Consider the following 18,791-nt stretch of genomic DNA (forward strand, 5'->3'; position numbering starts at 1 on the left):
GTCTGGGTCCAGCCCCCAGACGTGGCAAGTTCACTCATGCCCCTGCCCATGCCTCGCCTTCCAGAACTGTTGAAAAGCCCCCTCCACCTCTGCAAGGAGTAGGAAAGTACGTAGTGTATGGTAACCTGGGGGATATGTTGCTCGTCTACTCCACAGCCTCCCCCCTTCCCCTTGATGACAGACTCCCAAGTTGTTCAGGATTCAGATGAAAACGTGCTCAGGGAAGGTGGGCCCAGGGCCAGGGCATGAATCAGGATTGGTCTAAGGTGTGGACTGTAAGCTGTCTTGTGGTAATGCCATTCCTCTTTGCCAGTGCAGGCACGGAGGTGAATTCCGAGATGAGGGAATGACATGGTCAGGAGGTTTGAAGTGACTTGTCTTGAGCTGAGTCCTGAAGGGTGAGTTAGTTAACTGGGGGTAGCTAGGGCAGTTCTAGAAGGAACAGTATGTGCAAAGGCCCTGTGGTCAGGGTGTGAACCGTTTGAGGTGTGAAAGCCAGTCTGTTGTGTGTAGGGTGCTGAGATCTGGAATGTGGCAGGGTGTAGACACACACCCCTCCCCCAACCCTGGGTCTTGGGAGGCCAGGCCAGGCAGTGAGTCTCTAACCTGAGAGCAAGTGCAGGGTTTTAGGGATGTGTGTGTTGGGGTTTGGGGGGGGGTGTCAGATTAGCCTTCTGTTATTTATTCTGGCTGCGTGTGAGGACGGCATTGCGGGGAGGGCAGAGTTGATGCTTTAATCCCGTTGCTTCACTCCAAGTCCGAGTCCGAAGCCCTCTGAAGATCTCTCAGATCCTGGACATTGATGTTTTCGCCACTTCCCCTGCCCCCACGGCTCCTGCTGCTTCCTCAGTGATTCTGCGGGTCCTGTGCTGACTCATGTGAAACTTCACCTCTTCTCCAGTTACAAAATCGTGCTCTTGACAAATACTTGCGAGCAGAGGATTTACTAAAGATCCCGAGGTCACAGAGACACTTTCACATGGCCACCGCAATCGGTCTGTTCTTCCAATCCTTTTGGGGATACCCTGTTCCCTCCCCTGCACCCCGCCCTGGTCACCCAGGGGCTTCCCCTCCCCTCTTGCAGGAGGCTTCGGAAACCCAGGATTCCCTGTCACAGGCAGAGCAGTTCAACTCTCGCCAGCCTCCCACCCGCAAGCTTACACACCCGAAGTCATCGTTCCCAAACCCAAAGGTGACATCGGTTCGTTTTCTCCAACCGCTGCCATCCACCAGGCCCGGCCTCCCACCCGCAGCCTTTGTGACGCCTCAGGAAGTTTGGTTGACTTTCTGGTCACTTTCACACATGACAGAGTCCCGTCCCAAGCTCCTGCTCCTCTGGTTTCACATCCCCTGCCTCCCTACCTGCTCCTTGGCTACTTGGTTACTTTGGTTACTTGGTTACTTCGGGGCCTTGCTGGAGGGACGTGGGGGGTGGAGTGCCTGCTCCTTCCCCCCACCCCACTGCTTAGCTCTGTCCTCCGGGTCCCTTTCTTCTCCGGTGGGCTGTGGCAGGGAGGAGGGAGACGGAGGGGCCTCTGTGGTCCTTGCGGCATGACTCCGCTCTCTGGTGGGCCCTTGATGTTCACCTGTGTGGTAGGTGTCTATGCAGGCTCTGGATGGACGGGGGAGAGGGGGTGGTGGTGAAGGAGGGATGGCTCAGTCTTCATCTGTGCTAGATGAACGAATGGCCTGGCTGGCTGGTGCCCGGACCAGTGGTGAACGGACTGGACCGCAGGGCAGGACGAACAAAGGAGGGAGCTGGGGCTGGAATGGAATGCTCTGGCCAGCTCAGCCTCGGGGGCTCCACCACCCGGTCCTGGCCCTTGAGCTGTGCTGCGGCATCGTGAGAAAGCCCAATGCTGTCAGCTCTTGCCCCTCAGCTGGTCGGCCACAGGTGGAGCCCAGGTGGGACAGTAACTGGGGGATGGAGGGGGAGGAGGAGGGGTTTCTTGCTGGAAGTTGGGAGTCTCAAAGCCAAGATCCCCAAGTGCCAGGGAGAGCGGGGCCGATGGGAGAGAACCTGTGGTTCTCTGAGAGTCAAGGCGCCCACCCTAGAGCCTGGTTTGCAGAAGCCAGGGTGGTTCGGACAGGTGGTGTGTGATGAAGGGTAAGGCCGAGGCCTGTGGCAGCTGTGGTGGCCCCCCGGCCAGGGTGAGCGCAGTTGTCCCCAGCTTCTGCTAGTGTTGGTCAGGGTTCCGCCCCACACCGTGGGTCGACCCGGCGGGGTTGGACAAACGGGCCATGCGGGGAGTTCCCAGAGACAAGGCGGCCTGGGGCGCTCTGGTTGGAAGGAGAAACTGCCCTGTGAGCCACACAGGACACAGAGTCCCATGACGATGCATACAGGAAAAAAATATCAATTCCTCCATGCCTTGTAAAATGTTTTATAGACAACCAAAACAGACGAGAACACTTCCAAATCCAGGGTCCTTGGTGGAGAGGTTTACACCTGCTGGGCTGGTTGGTCTCTGGGGTTTAACATTCTGCGGGAGCCTGGAGTAGGGGAGGGTGCCAGGGAGGGTTTCTGCGTGGTGACTTCCAGTGCCCTTCCCCCCATCCCCCCTTTCCTGCTAGCCGGGTCCAGTGGGAGAGCTGCACTCTATGCACTCTGGTCCCCCCTCGAGGCAGCCCCCTCCCTGCGGGTGGCCAGGAAGCTTCTCCAGACTCAACGGTGTAGCCCCGCCCCCCAGTTTAGGGCCGCACCTGCATCTGCCTGTGCAAGCGTGCACACACCTGCACTCACACACTGTGACTTCTCTGGCTCCGAAGCAGCCCCAGCCCCGGGAATAAACTGCACCTCACCGCTACTCCTCCAAGGACCCTTTCTCCCCAGAAAAGAGCACTCGACAAGGCCTGTCCACTTCCCAGCTGTGTGACCTTGGACTGGTTGGCTGAGCCCCCTGAGCCTTACTTTTCTCCTCTTTAAGATGGAGAGTTCTTTTCTTTCCATCTCCAGCAAGGGCAGGGGCCCACCACCTCAAGAGCATCCCAAGGGCAGAGAGCACCAACAGCCCCCTTGGCCTCCTCAGTGGACCATCTGCTTCCCCTTTCTGGGGATTAGCTTGGGGTGGGGCCAGGGGTTGGGTGCAAGGGTGTTTCCAGCTCGGGTTTCACTTCCCTTCTGCCTCTGAGAGAGCAGGCCAAGCTCCCCAGTGGGCGCCCAGAATGCCACCCAGGGGGGACTGCCCGGGGCCTTGTCACTCACAGCCACCCCTGCCTCCCATGCCTGTCCCGTTGACCTGCCTGACAGGTGGTTCCCCAGCCTGACCCAGGAGCCCCAGGCCAGGCTGGAACAAGGTAGCCTCAGCCACCTTGCCCTGGGTGGGGAAGCGGCACAGAGCTGAGGCAGGCTCCTCCCTTCCCCGGGCCTCTCTTTCCCTGTCTGCGCTATCACAGTGTGGACCGGGTAGGTGTGGACTTCTCCCCTGTTGTCAGCCAAGTCCAGAGCTACAGCCTCAACGTGGAGCCAGACTGGACAGTGGGGAAAGAGGCATGCGGAGTGGCCTAGGGCAGGGGCAGGGAGAGGCCACAGCCCTGAGTCAGAGAGGGGAGAGGATAGGGCCCCATGAAGATGCTGGCCAGAGCATTCCATTCCAGCCTCAGCTCCCTCCCTCGTTCCCCAAGTGTGGTCCTGCCCCAGGGTAGGCAGAAGCCAACCCTGCACACTCACGGTCTTGGGTCTGCTCTAAGACATACTGGGTGGTGTGGGGACCAGGACAGCCCATAGCCCAGGCTCCCTCCGGGCACCTGTGACCTCCTTTCCTCTACTCTCCACTCTGATCTGTTCCTTCCTGGGCTCTCAAGACCAGTTTGGCCGAAGAATGGGCCTTCAAGCCACCCTCACACCTCTCCCAGGGGAGGGGCAGGGGCGTGGAGGTGGGTGTTCCACGGGGTCACCTTTCTGCAGTGTCCCTGTGCCGAGCAGGTGGGCCTGGGAGAATGGCCGGGGAGCCTGGAGGGCTGCAGTCTAGCTGACCGTGCTGGGCTGAGTGTGTGTCATGCCTGATTTAATCTGTTGAAGTCCTAGCCCCCAGGACCTCAGAATGCGACTGTATGTGGAGATGGGCCTTGCAAGCGGGGATTACGGTTGGCTGAGGTCATTAGGGTGGGCCCTACCCGGCCTGGCTGGACCTTAAGACACTGCCACACACAGGGACCGCGTGGGACGGCAGAGAGCAGACGGCCCCCAGAGCGGACACACACACCTTTCTGTGGGTGAAGCCCGCAGTCCGAGGTCCTGCGTGATGGGGGCCCTGCTTAACACGCCGACGCAGGGCTCTTGTGGGGCTTTCTGACACGGGAGGGAGGCAGCGGCAGTTCAGGAGCGTAAATTCCAGAAACGCAAACACGTTCAGGTGGTTTGTGGGGACAGTGGGGACATGGACGTCACTTCAGAGAGGCTTATTCGGACAGTCCTTCCTCGAATCAAGCCTCCTCATTGTTGTTCTGCTCCTGACCTCAGCAGTGGGTGGGAAGCCAGTAGATGGAGATGGGGCCCAGCAAGTCAGGCTGCTGCCGCCCAGAGTGGGGTGCTGGGGCCTGCTAGGCTGAGGCGGTCCGAACAGGGGCTCTGGGGGTCCAGGGATGTCGCAACCCAAGCAAGGTGAAGAGGACATCTGCGGGGTAGGGCAATGGGGGTGGGCAGCCAGGTTCTGCTCTGTTGAAGCAACAGATGGGGAAGGGAACCCCAGCAGGAATCCTCGTGCTGGAGTGTAATTGGAGAGGCCGGTGTGAACGCGTGATTTTCTGCTTGCTAGGCAGAACCAGGTACACACGATCTGATCTGCACGCCCTGTCCCCTGGGAAGCACGGACCCAGAGCGCCCTGTGCTTTGTAGGAAGTGCTGGCAGCTTCTGTGGGCTCAGAAAGGACAGCACTCTTATTTGCTGCCCCCCCTTGTTTGTCCCTTCGAATCCTTCCCATAACCCTGTGAGTTGGAGGGAATAAAAGGGCTGAGCTCCCAGCCCCGCACCAGTCAGAGCGTGGGGAGCAGGAGGCAGAGGGCAAGCGAGTTGGTGTGGTTTGGATTTGGGGACAAGGATCCTTGTGCGGTGGCACCGAAGGCAGGGAGGGGCAGTGCTGGGACTGGCAGCCACCTCGCTTCTCTGCTCCCAGGGTCAATGTTGGGGAGGTGGGCCGCCTGGGCCGTGGTGGACCCCTTCCCTACGTGCTGCTGCAGGCCCAGTGCATGCAGCGCTGCTGCCATCTGGTGGTCACCCTGGGACACTGCCCTGAGCCCCTGCCATTTCTGAGGGGGCGGGGGAAGGGCTCCGCAAGCCATCCACGATGCCGGTGCTGGTGCCGAGCATGCATGGGCTCTTGGGGCGGCAGCCCAGGCCTGGCAGAGTGGCACGAAGGCACTGCTGCAGGCACTGGGCTTGTCCTGGAGGCAGCACGCTCCCTGGAGAGCAGGGTCCCTGAAATTACCCAGGAGTCCGAGGGGCAGGGCCCCTGGCGGGGTGTCTGGAGCAGAGGCTGTTCTGGATAGAAGGGGTGCCATCTGTGGCAATACGTAGAGAGTATTTTCTTGACAGGTGCTGTGCTACTTGTCTCAGTTGATCCTTACCACAACCCTATGAAGGAGCAACAGCTATAGTCCATTTTACAAGTGAGAAAACGGAGGCACAGAGAGGTTAATAATTTGCCTAAGGTCACAGAGCTCTGAAGCGGCCAGGCCTGGATTTGCTGCTAGGACAGTTGGAGAGGTGGGATGCTGACACTGGGGTGAGGGATATGTAGGGAGGTCAGTGTCTGAGCCCAGGGTGGGGTTCTGGAGGCTCAGGGAAGCTGGAGGGAGTGCAGGGGGTGGAGGCTCTGCCGGGCCGCTCTGATGAGTGCTTCCCACAGCCCCCAGGGGCGGCCTCCCAGGTGCCCCTTCCCCCTGCTGGCGGGCTGGGATGCATTCAACTTCACCATGTCCCTGGCCTGGTGCCACCTTCTGAGGCAGCTGGGCCCAGCAGGAGCTGCTGGTGCCTCATTGATCCTGTTCCACTGTCTCTGCCGCCCCCTCCGGCAGCTGGTCCTCTTTCATGTGGGGCCGCGTTGACTTCCGGCTGCTGCTCAGTGACTGCCTGGAGCCTGGGCCTCAGACAGCCTGTTGTGGCCACCAGTGCTTCCCCATCCACCCCAGCCCGTCTTGTGGGAGGAGGGGCCCGTCAGAGAAGGGAGGGGTGGGGGTGGGGGTGGCGGCAGCAGGGGTGGTGGTGGGGGTGGGTGGCAGGGTGTGTGTTCCCCAGTGCTGCCCCCTGCAGGGGAAGTCCAGAGACCTTGCTGCCTGGCCCTGCCACCTGCCCAGCTCACCTCTCCAGCCCTGGCCCCTATCAAGGCCCTCCTTGACCTCCCAGCCCCGTCACCGCATCAGTCTCTTTCCCTCACCCAGAGCAGATGGTGCTTTTCGTATTTAGGTCTGTCTTTGTTGCCCCTTCCCGGCCGAGTGACCCCCCCGGACGGGCACTGGGCCACATTCACCTCATACTCTCAGCGCTTAGAACCACGCCTGGTGTGCAGCTGGCGCTCGGGATACCACACACAGGGAAGAATCAGTAAGTTAGCCACTCTAGCCTTTAAAAGGGCCATGAGCTCCTGGAGCCAGCCACAGAAGGTTCCCTGGCCTTCGGGGCTCGGATCCTCGTAAAATCACCATTCCCCACAGGGAACCCCCTGAAATGGTGCTGTCACTCACCTGGGGGACAGATGAGGGATGCAGGCACTGGGGTGTGAGTCGGGCAGGGAGGAGAGGCAGCGGTGCAGAGGCTTGGGTCCCACTCTTCCATTACTTAGTGGGTGACTAGGCAAGTCCTTGCTGCCCTTGAGCCTCAGTTTCCCCACCTATAAGCAGCGATCAAAACCGTCGACCACACAGGGCTGTCGTGACTGCAGAGAGGCCCAGGCTCCGCTGAATGAGGTGGGCAGGGCTGGGGGAGCTGCAGGGGAAAGGCAGGGAGCCCATCTCTTACCTGTCCCGTGAGACGACCCCCAGGCTCCCTGGGGACAGAGGTCTGGTAGCAGGGGTTACACCTGCCAGAGCTCACCAGGCTCGTGTGCCCCCCCCCCCAACGTGAGCAAGCATGCGTCTGTGTAAGTGTGTGTGGCCAGCAGCAGTCCAGCCAAGCCAGGAGTGGGGGAGTGACCCCTCTGTCGTTGCCACAGTATTCTAGCCTGACCCGCAGATGCTGCCGACCTCAGCCATGCCGGGGCAGCCGAAGGTTCGTATGATGCCAGAGATGAGCTTCGCCCCGCATGTGGAATCAGGCACAAGGCTCAGCTCGCTGTGCCGACACTGACACCGGTGGGCTGGTGTGTTGTCACCAGCAGCCATCAAGGAACAGCCGAGGAAGGGACCTCTGGGAGCGATGTGCTGGCATGAGCGTGGACCCAAGGAGGCAGCAGGGCTAGCGACATAAAGCCATCGGGGGCCATTCGGAGGAGGCCAAAGTCGCCAACACCTGGTCCCCTCTGTGTGCTACGGCAGCCTAAGATGGAGGGGTGCTGACGCCCGAGGGGAGGCAGGGAGCAGAAGTGGCCACGCCACGTGTGGCACACGAACTCTGGCTTCTTCCCGGCTTTGAGTCAGAGCAGCCTGGGGAGGGCTGGCAGGGCTCCACACCCTGGCATGGGGGTCACCTGCCCAAGGACTAGCCTGTGTCCACGAGCCACTTGACACCATGTTAAACCAGAGCCTTCCCATTGCCTGAGCTCATGCACAGCTCGCATGCGCGGGAGGTGGGACGGAAGCTCGAGTCTGGACCAGCAGAACCTGGTATGAGTGGAGGGCGAGGGCCCAGGGGGCGTTTAGGTCACTAAAGCCATCAGACCAAGCTGACGCCTGGCTGCCCAAGGTAGTGACAGAGCTGCTCCCCCTTTGCCCCCCAAAAGAGGTGGTTGAGGTTGGAGAAAGAGATCAGAGGTAAGGTGCGGCTGCCACTCGCCTCCAGGCGTGGCTCCTCTGCAAGCTTGGCCCGGACAAGGAGACCCCTATCTCCCCTGCTTAGGGGACGGACAGGCCTAGGGGGATCCCTGGCGTTCCTTGCCCCACCTCCACCTGGAGAGCTGGCAGGGCCCAGTCTCCTGCACACTCCGCTCCAGGCCACCCTCACATCACAGGTGCTGCCTGCTCGTCACTGATGGGAGTCCACCGCTGCTCACAGACAGACCCAGGCCGCAGTCCGGGTCCCCCTGAACCGAGGGGATTCAGCAGAACTTTGACTTCTGCTCTCTTCCACAGGCTGACCTTTCAGGCAGGCCGACTGCTCCAACTGAGGCTCTAGCATGGCTTAAGCAGTGACTCTCGGGGAGTCTGGTGTGGAGATTCCAGACTGGAAAAAGGGGTTCCCAAGACCTAGAGTTCTCACGTTGCCATAGACTGAATAAGAACAGACACCCTATGCCTGGCCTGTGGCTCAGCTGCCCGAACTGTGTGCCAAGTCACTCAAACTGAGCCTCAGTGCTGTCATCTGAAAAATGGGAACAACGCACTGAGGCATGAGAAACGCCCAGGACATGACCAACAGCTGCATCTATGCCGCATTCTCTGGGCTGGGGCAGCTCACGTGACCCACTGAGTCACAGACTCAGCATCTGTGACGTGAGACGCTAACTATTTTCCTCCAGCATCTTGTGACAATGCCATGAGCCCGCGTGTGGCCTCGTGCAGTGCCTGGCACCTGCCTCAGACAGGACGCCCACACTGTCTGCACCTGCTCCCACGTGCTTCCCGTTGCCGGGCAGGAGCTGGGCTGATGGTGGACGGCAGGGGGGGAGGTGCCCTTGGGGCCATGGTGGGATGCCCCTCAGAGAGCAGTGGGGCCTCCTGGCAGGGCAAACCGTGGCTGCGCCTGTCCGCACCTGGTGACAGGTGTTGCTGGATGCCCCGTCCGACTGCCCCTCCCCTACCATCTGCAGGTGGCTGTCTCTCGGACGCCCCCGGCCCACCCAAAGCAGTCCCCGTAAGCCACTTTCCAGCTGGAGACTGAACAGGGTCGCTAGCAGGGTGCTTTTCTACCTTTAATTGGGGATACAAAAGGCACCTCTCCCAGGACAAGAAGATCAATCAACAGGTAGGTGGACCCAGTGCCCGGTGGAGCCCTGCCCGGGAGGGACAGAGGAGGAAAAGGCAGTGGAGGTCGTGGGGGTCACAGGTGCTCGGCCTGGGGAAGTCTCACCCCCACCACGTGCAGCTTCATACCTGGACAGCATGCAGCTTGGCAGCCCCCTCAACAGCCAGCCAGAGCCTTGGGCTGCACGATGCAGATGCCAGGGGATGGCCAGGGGCTGTGACAGAAGCTTCTGCTGTCTCCAGCCCCCAGCCAAGGCCTTGGCTGGCAGTGTAGGCACCTCTGGGGATGAGTCCAGAGAGGGGATCACCCAGGGCAAGGAGTCACACCAGGGCGACCAAGCAGCCAGTCTGTCTGTCACAGGACCTCCCGGTTCTCAGCAAAGTAGTGGTCGGTCGGTCAGGGTACGGAAGGAGGCAGGAGTTGGCCAAGATCCCAACGTGGAACTGACCTGTTACCCCAGTTCATCCAGCTGCCTCTCCACAGCCCAGGCAGCGTGGCCCAGCCACAGCGGGGTCAGCCCATCCTCGAGGAGGAGAGAAGGGGGTTACAAGCCATCCTCAAAGCAGCCTTAACACCGAAGGAGGGAAAGAAGCCCCAGCCAAGGGGTGTGGGGGCAGCAGGGGCTCGAGCTGCAGGCGCCAGACCCCACGCTCATAAGGCAAACAGTGTGTCCTCATCTTTCTCCTGGGTCTTCTTTCGAGGGGCAGTGCCACGAGGGGGACCCGGGGGCCCCTCGGCCGAGGGGCTGGAGAGGTTGGGCAACCGATCGGCTGCTTTGGCCCGTTCTTCCAGGAACTTGTCAAATTCTAAAGGAACAAGAGAGGGGCTGGGGGTGGGTTCTGCGGCCCCATGGGGGGGGGCTGGTGGGGGGGTGGGCTAGTGGGGGGGGCAGGGCCTACTACCTTCACTGGTGACGCCCTTGGGCTCCTCCGCCTCATTCCCCTGAGAAAGCAGAAGGAGACAGAGGTTAGCCACAGCGGTCCCGGCAGGGTGGGGCAGGCACAGGCTGGGCCCAGGACCTGAACCTCAGCCCCACCCCTTCCTGAGCTGCAGCCTTGGATGTCACCTGACTGCTCTGTGCCTCAGTTTCCCGAGTGTCAAAATTGGTTGTCGGGAAGCTAAAATGGAATATTACACGGAGTGCCAAGCCCAGGGTGTGGGGCCCCATGGGCCCTCAATGAACACCAGTTCCTTTCCTTCTGGTGTGTAGAGCATGGACAGACTTGCTCTTGTGGTGGGAAGGGATCCAGAGATGAAGACCACGCATGCTGAAGTTGGGGGTGGGGGTGCCTTCTGCCACCACCTGACATGGACCCTTGCCCGACCTCGGGTAGAATACATACAGTCTTGGCCGCTGGCAGAGGCAGCCGCTGGCAGAGGCAGCCTCTGGGTCTGGGAATGCTCAGGCCCTGTCTTTGGTGCCCAAAGGTGGGGTGGCAGATGCCGGGGAAGGAGCCCTGGACGGGACAGCTGAGTCTGGCTGCCCCTTCTGATCTCTGGGGGCCGCAGGGCTCTGCAGATGGCCTGGGCTCCTGCTTCCTCCTGGGCTCAGCACCCCTCACGGCTGCTCGTCAGCCTCCTGGTCTGTAAGATGGGGCTGCCGGTGGTTTCTCTCGGACAGGTGCTGGAGGGCTCCCCGAGCTGGTTCAGGTGCAGGGCTCAGCGCGGTCACGGGGACCCTCAGCCCATCCCGCCTTCCCTTCAGCTGGCTGAGACTCCGGGGGACCCACAGTGGCGGCACGCTCAGGAAAGGGTCTGCTCCAGCAGCCGTGAGGCATGCCGTGCCCAGGTCCTCCTCTGAAGAGAGTGCCCACGAGAGGGTGGCGGGAGGTGTCCCACACTGATGCTCCCCTCCTCACCAGCTGTTCACCCTGCCCCCGTGACAATCACTTCCTCCAGAGAAAAACGGGAGCCTGCTGTTGGGTGGGTGAGCAATGCGCCCGAGCCTTTGCTTCTGGGCTGGACAGGCTCCAGCTTACCACGTCAGTGGACAGCCACTGCTCGATGTCCTCCATGAGGCAGGCCTGGGTGACGGGGATCTGGAAGGACAGAGGGGTGCGGCAGTGAAGGGCAGAGCACTGGGAGCCAAGATGAAGGTCCAGGCAGCTTGGGGCCCACTGGCTGGCCGGCCTACGGCTGTCACCCCCCACCCTCCTCACTTATGAAATGGGGCCACAATGCCCCACACCCTTTAGGGGAGGTTGAGATCCTCGTATCCCCTCCAACATGGCTCCTGCCAGCTGCCTGGGGCCCACAATTCTGCCTGCTGTGCCGGGTTGTGCACAAGGGGGATACAGAGCCATTAAGCAGGGGGCGGGGAGGGGGCTCCTAGCAGCTGGAGCACGGACGTGAGGAAAGAACGGACCCTCCTGCTGCCACAGGCCAAGGGTGCTGAGGTGCCGGGCTGGAGGGGAGGCTGGAATCAGGGCAGGGCCTACGCACAGCCGCTCTGGAGCATCTGATGGAAGAATATTTGAAGCCCCAGGAGGGGCCGGCCATCGAGGGTGGGGTAGGGAATGGCTGAGGGCCAGGGGCAGCCAGCGTCCGTCTCCTGGCCCCTCTGCAGACTCGCAGCTCATGCTGGAAGGGGCCCAGAAGCGCCAGAGCGCAGGGAGGTGCCGAGATGACCAGACCAGGCCGGGCTGGTGCACTCAGGGGCGGGGGCTACTCACAGGGCCTTTCGCTTTGTGCCGCAAACCCATGGGCTGTGCCACAAAGGCTGCTGCACGGGGGCTGCGGGCTTCCTTCTATAGTGTGCGGACCCAGCACAAGGTCTGGGGGACAGGGTCGGAGACCACAGTCCGGCTCGGCCCTTAATATAGTGTGGCTTGGTCAGGTTACTTCTCTGACCTGGCTTCTCTCGTCTGTAGAGAAGGTGACGCAGTACCTACCGTCCAGCCTGCTGCGGGAATGAAGGGAGGGGACAGAGAGAAGGACTATGGCACAGAGAGGTGCTCGAGAAGAGCCAGTTACTACTCAGCTACTTCAGGAAAGAGAGGGAGAGCGACAGTCTTTCTCCAGCCAAGCCGGCTCTGTCCCCAAGCCCTGTTCCCAGCACCCGAGGACCCCAGCGCGGAGCAGGAGCCGACTTCCCAGTAGCAGTAGCGGCGGCGGCAGCAGCTCGTGCTCTGGGTTGCCCACACCAGCTCCCTCTCCCACTCAGCTCTCTGCTGGCACTCGGTGCAGAACCAGCGAGCCCCAGTCACCTCCCATCTGCCAGATGGGCCACCTGGGCCTGGCTTCCGAGTCAGGATCCGGAAGTGGGCACCGGGGGGCCATGGAAGCTGGAGCAAAGGGGGTGGGGCTGTGCTGGGGGGCACCCACAGCACCCCTAGTTCTTCTCTGGGTGTAACGGTCCTGCCCCCTCTGACAGCACCCCTAGGTGGGACCCCTGCCAGTGGCAGTCTCGGCTCTCTGGGTCGGCCAGCCTGGCCTCTCCTCACCATGCCTTGTCTCATCATCCAGTCACTGAGGCTCTTCTCACTGCTGCCTCCCATCTGGGTGAAAAAACAGCAAGCTGAGGGTGGTGGGAGGGGCAGGGCCAGGGACCCCGGGTGTGCTGGCAGCCTTCTTCCGCACGGACGCCCCTCTCAGGTCAGCAGGCCTCTTACTACCTCAGGAGGCCGCACGTGCATGTGTATGGGTGGGTGTGCGTGCACACGTGTGTATGCACACCTGTGCCAGTACTGGTGCTGTGGTGGCAGGTGAGGTGGGACAGGAAGCAGCAGAGGGTGTCTCACCGTGGGATGAACCACAATGGCCCTGGGACCCCAGAGTCCTGAATATGCTGGGCAAAGCTTCTCCTCCCTTTCCAGAACACTCTGGGGTCGGGTCTGAGCAAGCCCAGAATGGCTTAGCCAGTCTGCTGGCTGTGCGGGGATGCTGATGGGTGTCCCAGGATTAGAACACTGTTCTACCAGTCCCCTCATGTTTATCGATGGGCAAACAGGATTCCTGAGGATCCCAGAGATGACTGGTGGCACAGAGAGGCTAGAGTCCTGCCTCCCCCACCCTGGGCGGACCGGCCCGGAGCCAGGCACTCGCTGTCCGACACCCCCGTGACTCTTGGAGCCCGGGGGCAAACCCTGGCTGCCCACAGAGCCGGCACTGGGCTCCACTCTGCACTGTGCAACTCGGAATCACAGCCTGACAGTTCAGTGGGAGAAACCTTACCGGCACCCGCCAGACGGATCCACCCCTGGAGCAGGTGTTTATAGACAGTTTTAAGACCATCACTCCCTGCTCTGATGGAAGCTGCTTAGATCTCTCGAGCGGTCAGAGAGAAATAAACAATCACTTAGCAGCTTCTGCTCTTCTTCAAGTAGAGGTAGGTAGGGAGAGGTGTGTAGAGGCCGAGTAGGAGCCAGGAGATCTGGGTTCTAGTTCTTGTCATGCCCCTGACATATATGCCCGAGTCACCGTGTGCCCCTGGGCGAGTGACACCTGTCTCTGGGCAGCAGCTCCTTCCTCTGCACCTGGAAGGGTTGGCTATGGAGTTAGCCTCTGAGCATGAGAGGCCAGGTGCCAAGAGCTTCCAGCAGGCTTCCAGAGTGTTTGGATTCATCCGGATTCTGGGGGCCAGATTTTCTGGCGTGTTCACCTCTGTTCCTTAGAACCCTGCAGGCCGTCTGGGGCTCTTACTACCAGCATTGGCTCTGGAGCCAGAAAGAGCAACGGCTGTGAGATCTTGGGCAAATGACCTCACCACGCCAAGCCTGGGTTTCGTTGTCCGCAGGTGGGGCTAACCACCCAGCCGCGCAGGCGCGATCGAACGCCGCACTAGGTGCCAGGCACCACGCTAAAGACATTACACCTGCCACCTCCCTTGGCCTGGCTCTGTTTCCTCACCTGTCAGAGGGACAGCCACATGCCCCAAGGGTTTGTGTGAAGACTCAGGGGGGTACGGAGAGGGCCTGGCACAGGGCACAGGTGGGACAAGGGAAAAGCACGGGAGGCTCTGAGCCACAGGTGTGAGCGTGTGCTGCCTGGTGCCGGGCCACACAGCATGCACGGGAGCCGAGAGATGCTCCAGCCGCTCCCGCCTCCACAGCGCGCCGCGTCTTGCTCTGTTCTGACTGTGGGAAGGACTCCTGAGATGTTAGGGATGCCTTCGGGGAGTCTCTGGGACGCCCCACCCACCAGCACACTGGGCAGCTTCCACAGCCGCCTAGCTGCTCTCCCAGCTTCCATGCTGGATCTTTCTAAAATGGATGGCTAAAGCTTCCCCTCTGCTCAAGACTGACCATGGCCCCCACCTCACACAGTGCTCCCGGCTGCCCAAGGCCCTCCGTCCAGTCCCTGCGGCCCCTCCGGCTCCGTCTGCTGTCACCCAGTCCCACTCTGGCCTCAGAAGCCTGTGCTGTCCCCCGCCCTCTCCTCCACCAACCCTTCACTCCTGCCTCTCCGACCCCTGGGCCCTGCTGTTTCTAGCTGCCTCCCAAGGAGATACTCTGTCCACTTACTGGAACAGGAACTCTCGTTGCCCCAAAGGCATCCAGAGACAAATTCAAAGGGACAAGAACTTGACTTGGAGTTCTTGCCAAGGGCGAGGGGGAGGGAATCCCCCAGAGAGCTCACTCAGTGCCAGGCAGGTGACTATCACTCCCTGCACAGTCAAGCACTTCGATGGAACTCAAATGGCACCCCTGGGTGCCTCCCTGAAGTTTTAGGGTCTGTCCTCTGGTCCTCTCTGTCCACAGTCCTGCCAACAGTGGGTCTCTAGAGAGGTGGTGAGGCAGAATGTTGACGGAGTTCTAACTTTGCCAAGCACCGTCAACACTCCCTTTCACACATCCTCCTGTAAGCCACTGTACAGGACACACGGCCGGGAACCCAGACTGTGGGAGTGCAGCTCCCCGGCTCAGACCCAGGTCTGTCCGAGTCCTTGATCCAGCCCTTCCTCACTGGGTGAACTTGGGCAGATGACAACCTCTCAGACTGTTGCCTCAGCTGTGAGATGGGAATTTCCACATTAGCGACAAAGGACCCAGCACATGGGGGGACCTGTGGGCAAGCATTTTCTGGCCTTCCTTCTGGATCAGGTGGCAGTAAGACCCTCTGCTTACCGCTCCAGAGTTCTGCTGTCGGGCATCCAGGGCTCCCGCCAGACCATCCGTTGCTTGGGGGGCTTCGTATTTCACCCTGAAACACAGAGACCAACACCACCGTGAATGCTGCCCTTGCTGTACCGGGCAGGGGATGCAGGGGTGGGTGGGGACAAGCTGGACTCACACATCCTGGGTGGACCTGGGTCACACCTGGGTAGAGAGTGGCTCAGGCCCCAGGAAGGGTTCCGACTCAGCAGGCCTGCCTGGGGAGGGGAGACCTGGACTCACACATGTGACAGTGAGAGGCAGCAATGAGGCTGAAGGGACAGAGGGTGGTGGGGCCAAAGGCCAAGAGCAAGCTCTCCAACGGCTCTCACCAGATCTGGCCTAACTCCAGGGCTGAGAAATAGCGTCTGTGCCCCCAGGCCCACGGAGAATTCCTCCAGAATTTCTCCAGACCCTTCTTTGAGCGGCTTCTACTTTGTAATGTAATAAATCATGGTTCTGTAGAAGGCTGCCTTGGATGGGGCGTTCCCTTCCGCTGCTGAAAACAGCCGTGCAGATGGCTGGGTGGGGCGCGATCCGCATGGCTCCCCAACACGCAGCTCTCCCGCGCCCGGCCCTGCCCTGGAAGCTTGGTGGAGGGGCCCCTGAATGTCCTGGGGGATGCCGGTCAGCTGCGTGGAGCAGAGAGGGGGAGGGCTGGGCACCGGGAGGCTGTTTGCTGGGTTTGAGGTGAGTCTCAGGGGGAGCCGGAGGCGGCCTTGGGGACTCAGCCCTGACTCTGGAAAAGAGTGGTTATTCTCCCTCTGAAGCGCTCACTGAAGGAGGTGAGGCTCGGCACCAGCCCAGTCCAGTTTTGAGGGAAGAAGTGCCCCACAGAATAAGTCACAAAGGAAAAGCCCTGCACTTAGGGGTGGGCCAGGTCGAGGTTTAAGGAACTGGGACCCCATCGAATGAAACCCTTGCAATGTCAAATGGCCCTCCTGGGAATGGGGTAGACCGGCACACCAGAGCTTCTTGAGTAAGATCCCCAAATACCCAGGCCGCCGTTCGGACAGCACTGCCGTCCACTCGCTCCTGCGGGACATAGAGTTAGCCAGAAGAGTGCCATCGTTAGCTGGCTCACCTCCCGTGCATCGGTGGGCTGGGGACTATCTTCAGGGCTGAGCTGGAGCCACCCTGAAAGCCAGGGTGGCGGGTGGTGTGCTCACACCCTTCTGGAGGGCAGCTCAGTATCCCTGGCTAAACCTGGGCAGTGAGAGCTGGGGAGGAGGAAGTGGTGGCTAAGATGGGCCATGGGTCCTGACCCAGGGAAGGCCTGCCCACTCAGGCTACGGAGGTAGCCATGCTGCTTTCCCTCTAAGACACGGCCGGTGTGCTATGGAAAAAGGCAGAATGAGGCAGGTCCAGCTCTAGGAACACAGAGAAACCGATCCTTCTCTTTACTCTAAAGACCTATATGTTCTTTCCTAATTACGTCCCCCATCTCTGCTTTTCTGTGTCTCTCCAACCCACACGGCACTGAGGACGAAGCTTGGCCGACCCCGGGGCCATGCCTGAGGCAGGGGAGGGCCGAAGACATCCCTGACAGAGGAAGCCCAGAAGGCCCTCTCCCAGCTGCAGATGCTGGGCCAGGCGTCCACTGCCCCACACCTAGCACAGGCGCACGGAGGGCTGCCCCTCAGAGGGCTGTGGGGAGGCTGGTGGGCAGGGACTGGACTGGGGGTCACCTGGATGACAGTGGCACTGGGGAGGAAGTGGAGCGTGTCTCCAGGATGGTGATACAGAAGAAGGCAAGGAAGAGCACCCCACTTTCAGTAAAGCCTGGCTGAGGGGCCCTGAGTCTGGCTCGTCCAGATGCTCCCTGTCGCTCTCCTTGGGATCCCAAGTGGAGGGGCCTGGTCAGCTGGAGAGGCCATGATCATGCCAGTGGTCAGGGCTGGAGCAGAAAAAGAGGGGTTCCCTGCAGAGCAGACACAGAGCTGGCACAGGTGAGAGGGAAGCAGGAGCCAGGGAGGCAGACAGAGGTGTGGGCCAGACACAGGGTGGGCAGAAAACGCCTCAGAGGATTCAAGAGCCCTGGGAGACAGGGCGAGGAGGGGAGTCCAAAGGCCAGTCAGGGCTAGAAGATCTAGCTGCAGCCTAAGGGAGGGACTCCCCAGCAGGACAAAGGCAAGAGGAACTCGATGCTAGGGCACTCTCCTCCCTGTGAGGTGCCTTCTGCTGTGGCAGAAACCAGTCCCCAGGGAGGGCCTGCAGGAGAACCCATTACCCGAGAAGGTACAGGATGTGCCCTCCCCCACCCAGCATCTCATGCTCTCCCTGCCTCTGAGCCTTTGCACACACTGTTCCTACAGCCTGACACGGCCTTTCCTGCTTCTCATCGCCGAGGTCCAGCCCTGAGCACCCTCTGCAGTGCTGCAGCCACCACGCGTGCCCACAGTGCCCGGCACGCCCCTCTAGGACAGCAGTTAGCACAGCATGGCAGTGGTCTGTGCACCTGACTCCCCATGAGACTGCAGGCTCCGGAGAGCAGGTGCCGGGTGTGCTTTTCTCTGCCCCCCCGCAGGGCCCTGCTCCCCAAAGGGGCGATGGAGCAACAGCGAGCCTCAGCCAGGCTGGAGAGCCGGGCCAAGAGCCAGGGCCTCTCCGGCCTGGCCAGTGTGCTGCCTGCTGGGGCCTGGCGGGCGGGCCACCCTCCTGGCTGCAAATCCCACTGGACTCATTAGCTTCCACCTGCACAGCGGCCTCACAGTACCCCAAACTCCATGGCAACCGTGAGCTGCTGGTCTCTGAGCACCAGAGCCTGGGAGTGCAGACGGCCCAGACTAAAGACGCAGCTCATGGCCCAAGCTGCCTACGGTCAGTGGGCAGAGCTGAGCAACCCCACGGAGCCAGGCTAGCTGCAGCCTATCCGATTTGACCTGCACGTGGTGTGGCTAGGGCATCCCTGGGCCCTCGGAGGCCCACTGACAGTTTCCAAAGACAGGGCAAGGTGGGGAGGCCAAAAGCCATTCAAATGACCAGAATGACCACTGGGGAGCCAGGGGCAACTGCTGAGGGAATCCCTTAACCTAGAGCTTTCCTTGGCTGTAAATCCTGGCTGCCCACAGCTCAGTCCTGGGTCCTGAGAAAAGGGCTGAGAATACCAAGCAAACTGCTTCCCCTGAAAAGCCTTCAGGGGGAAAGTCTCGAGAAGTTGAGGCAAGGGGCTGGCCTTGGCTGCTGAAAGCACCTCCCTGAAAACACTGTCCCCAGGAAAGGACAGAACCCCAGCTCTGGTGCAGAGGGTCAGACCCGAGTAGAGCAACAGGGACTTTTGGGGAAAGTTAAGGGTGGCTAGGGATCATGAGAAATGACTAGACAAGTCCCCGAGGTTTTATCAGGGATCTTCCCTGCCGGCCCTGGAGGGCGTGGTGTGTGGCCTACAGTGTAGCAGGGAGACGGGGCGGCCTGGAGATGCTGTTTTGGAACCAGTAGCGCTGGGCTCGCAACCTAGTGCTGCCAAACATCAACGGCCTGACTTGGGGCAAATGACCCAGCCCCTCAGTGCCTCGGCTTCCTCCTCTGATCAGATTATGTAAGATTCTGGTGCACAGTTGCTCATAAAACCACAGGGGTCCCTTCCCCCACCCAGGCCTGCCTGTGGGGCATGAAGTCTGCCTCTTGGCCACAGGGCTCTCCG

The 18,791-nt window shown here is 60.9% G+C and overlaps 1 protein-coding gene across 3 annotated transcripts in view; it reads right to left on the bottom strand.

Moving 5' to 3' along the window:
- Positions 1 to 8,985: 8,985 nt before the first annotated feature.
- Positions 8,986 to 18,791, bottom strand: part of TOM1 (target of myb1 membrane trafficking protein) — a 39,557-nt gene continuing 29,751 nt past the window's right edge. For 2 of the 3 annotated variants that reach the window (XM_045779454.2, XM_045779453.2), the window contains 5 exons: positions 15,122 to 15,197; positions 12,500 to 12,553; positions 11,036 to 11,095; positions 9,959 to 9,998; positions 8,986 to 9,862 (listed from right to left, as the gene is read on the bottom strand). In XM_045779454.2, the coding sequence (XP_045635410.2) occupies positions 9,708 to 9,862; positions 9,959 to 9,998; positions 11,036 to 11,095; positions 12,500 to 12,553; positions 15,122 to 15,197 (385 nt within the window). In that variant the 3' untranslated portion in view covers positions 8,986 to 9,707. The remainder of the gene's footprint in view (positions 9,863 to 9,958; positions 9,999 to 11,035; positions 11,096 to 12,499; positions 12,554 to 15,121; positions 15,198 to 18,791) is intronic. The other variant, XM_045779455.2, reaches the window with a different exon arrangement.

The sequence above is a fragment of the Ursus americanus genome, chromosome 17, assembly GCF_024610735.1.
Source record: "Ursus americanus isolate L20-20 chromosome 17, mUrsAme1.1.p, whole genome shotgun sequence".
Classification (NCBI taxonomy): domain Eukaryota; kingdom Metazoa; phylum Chordata; class Mammalia; order Carnivora; family Ursidae; genus Ursus; species Ursus americanus.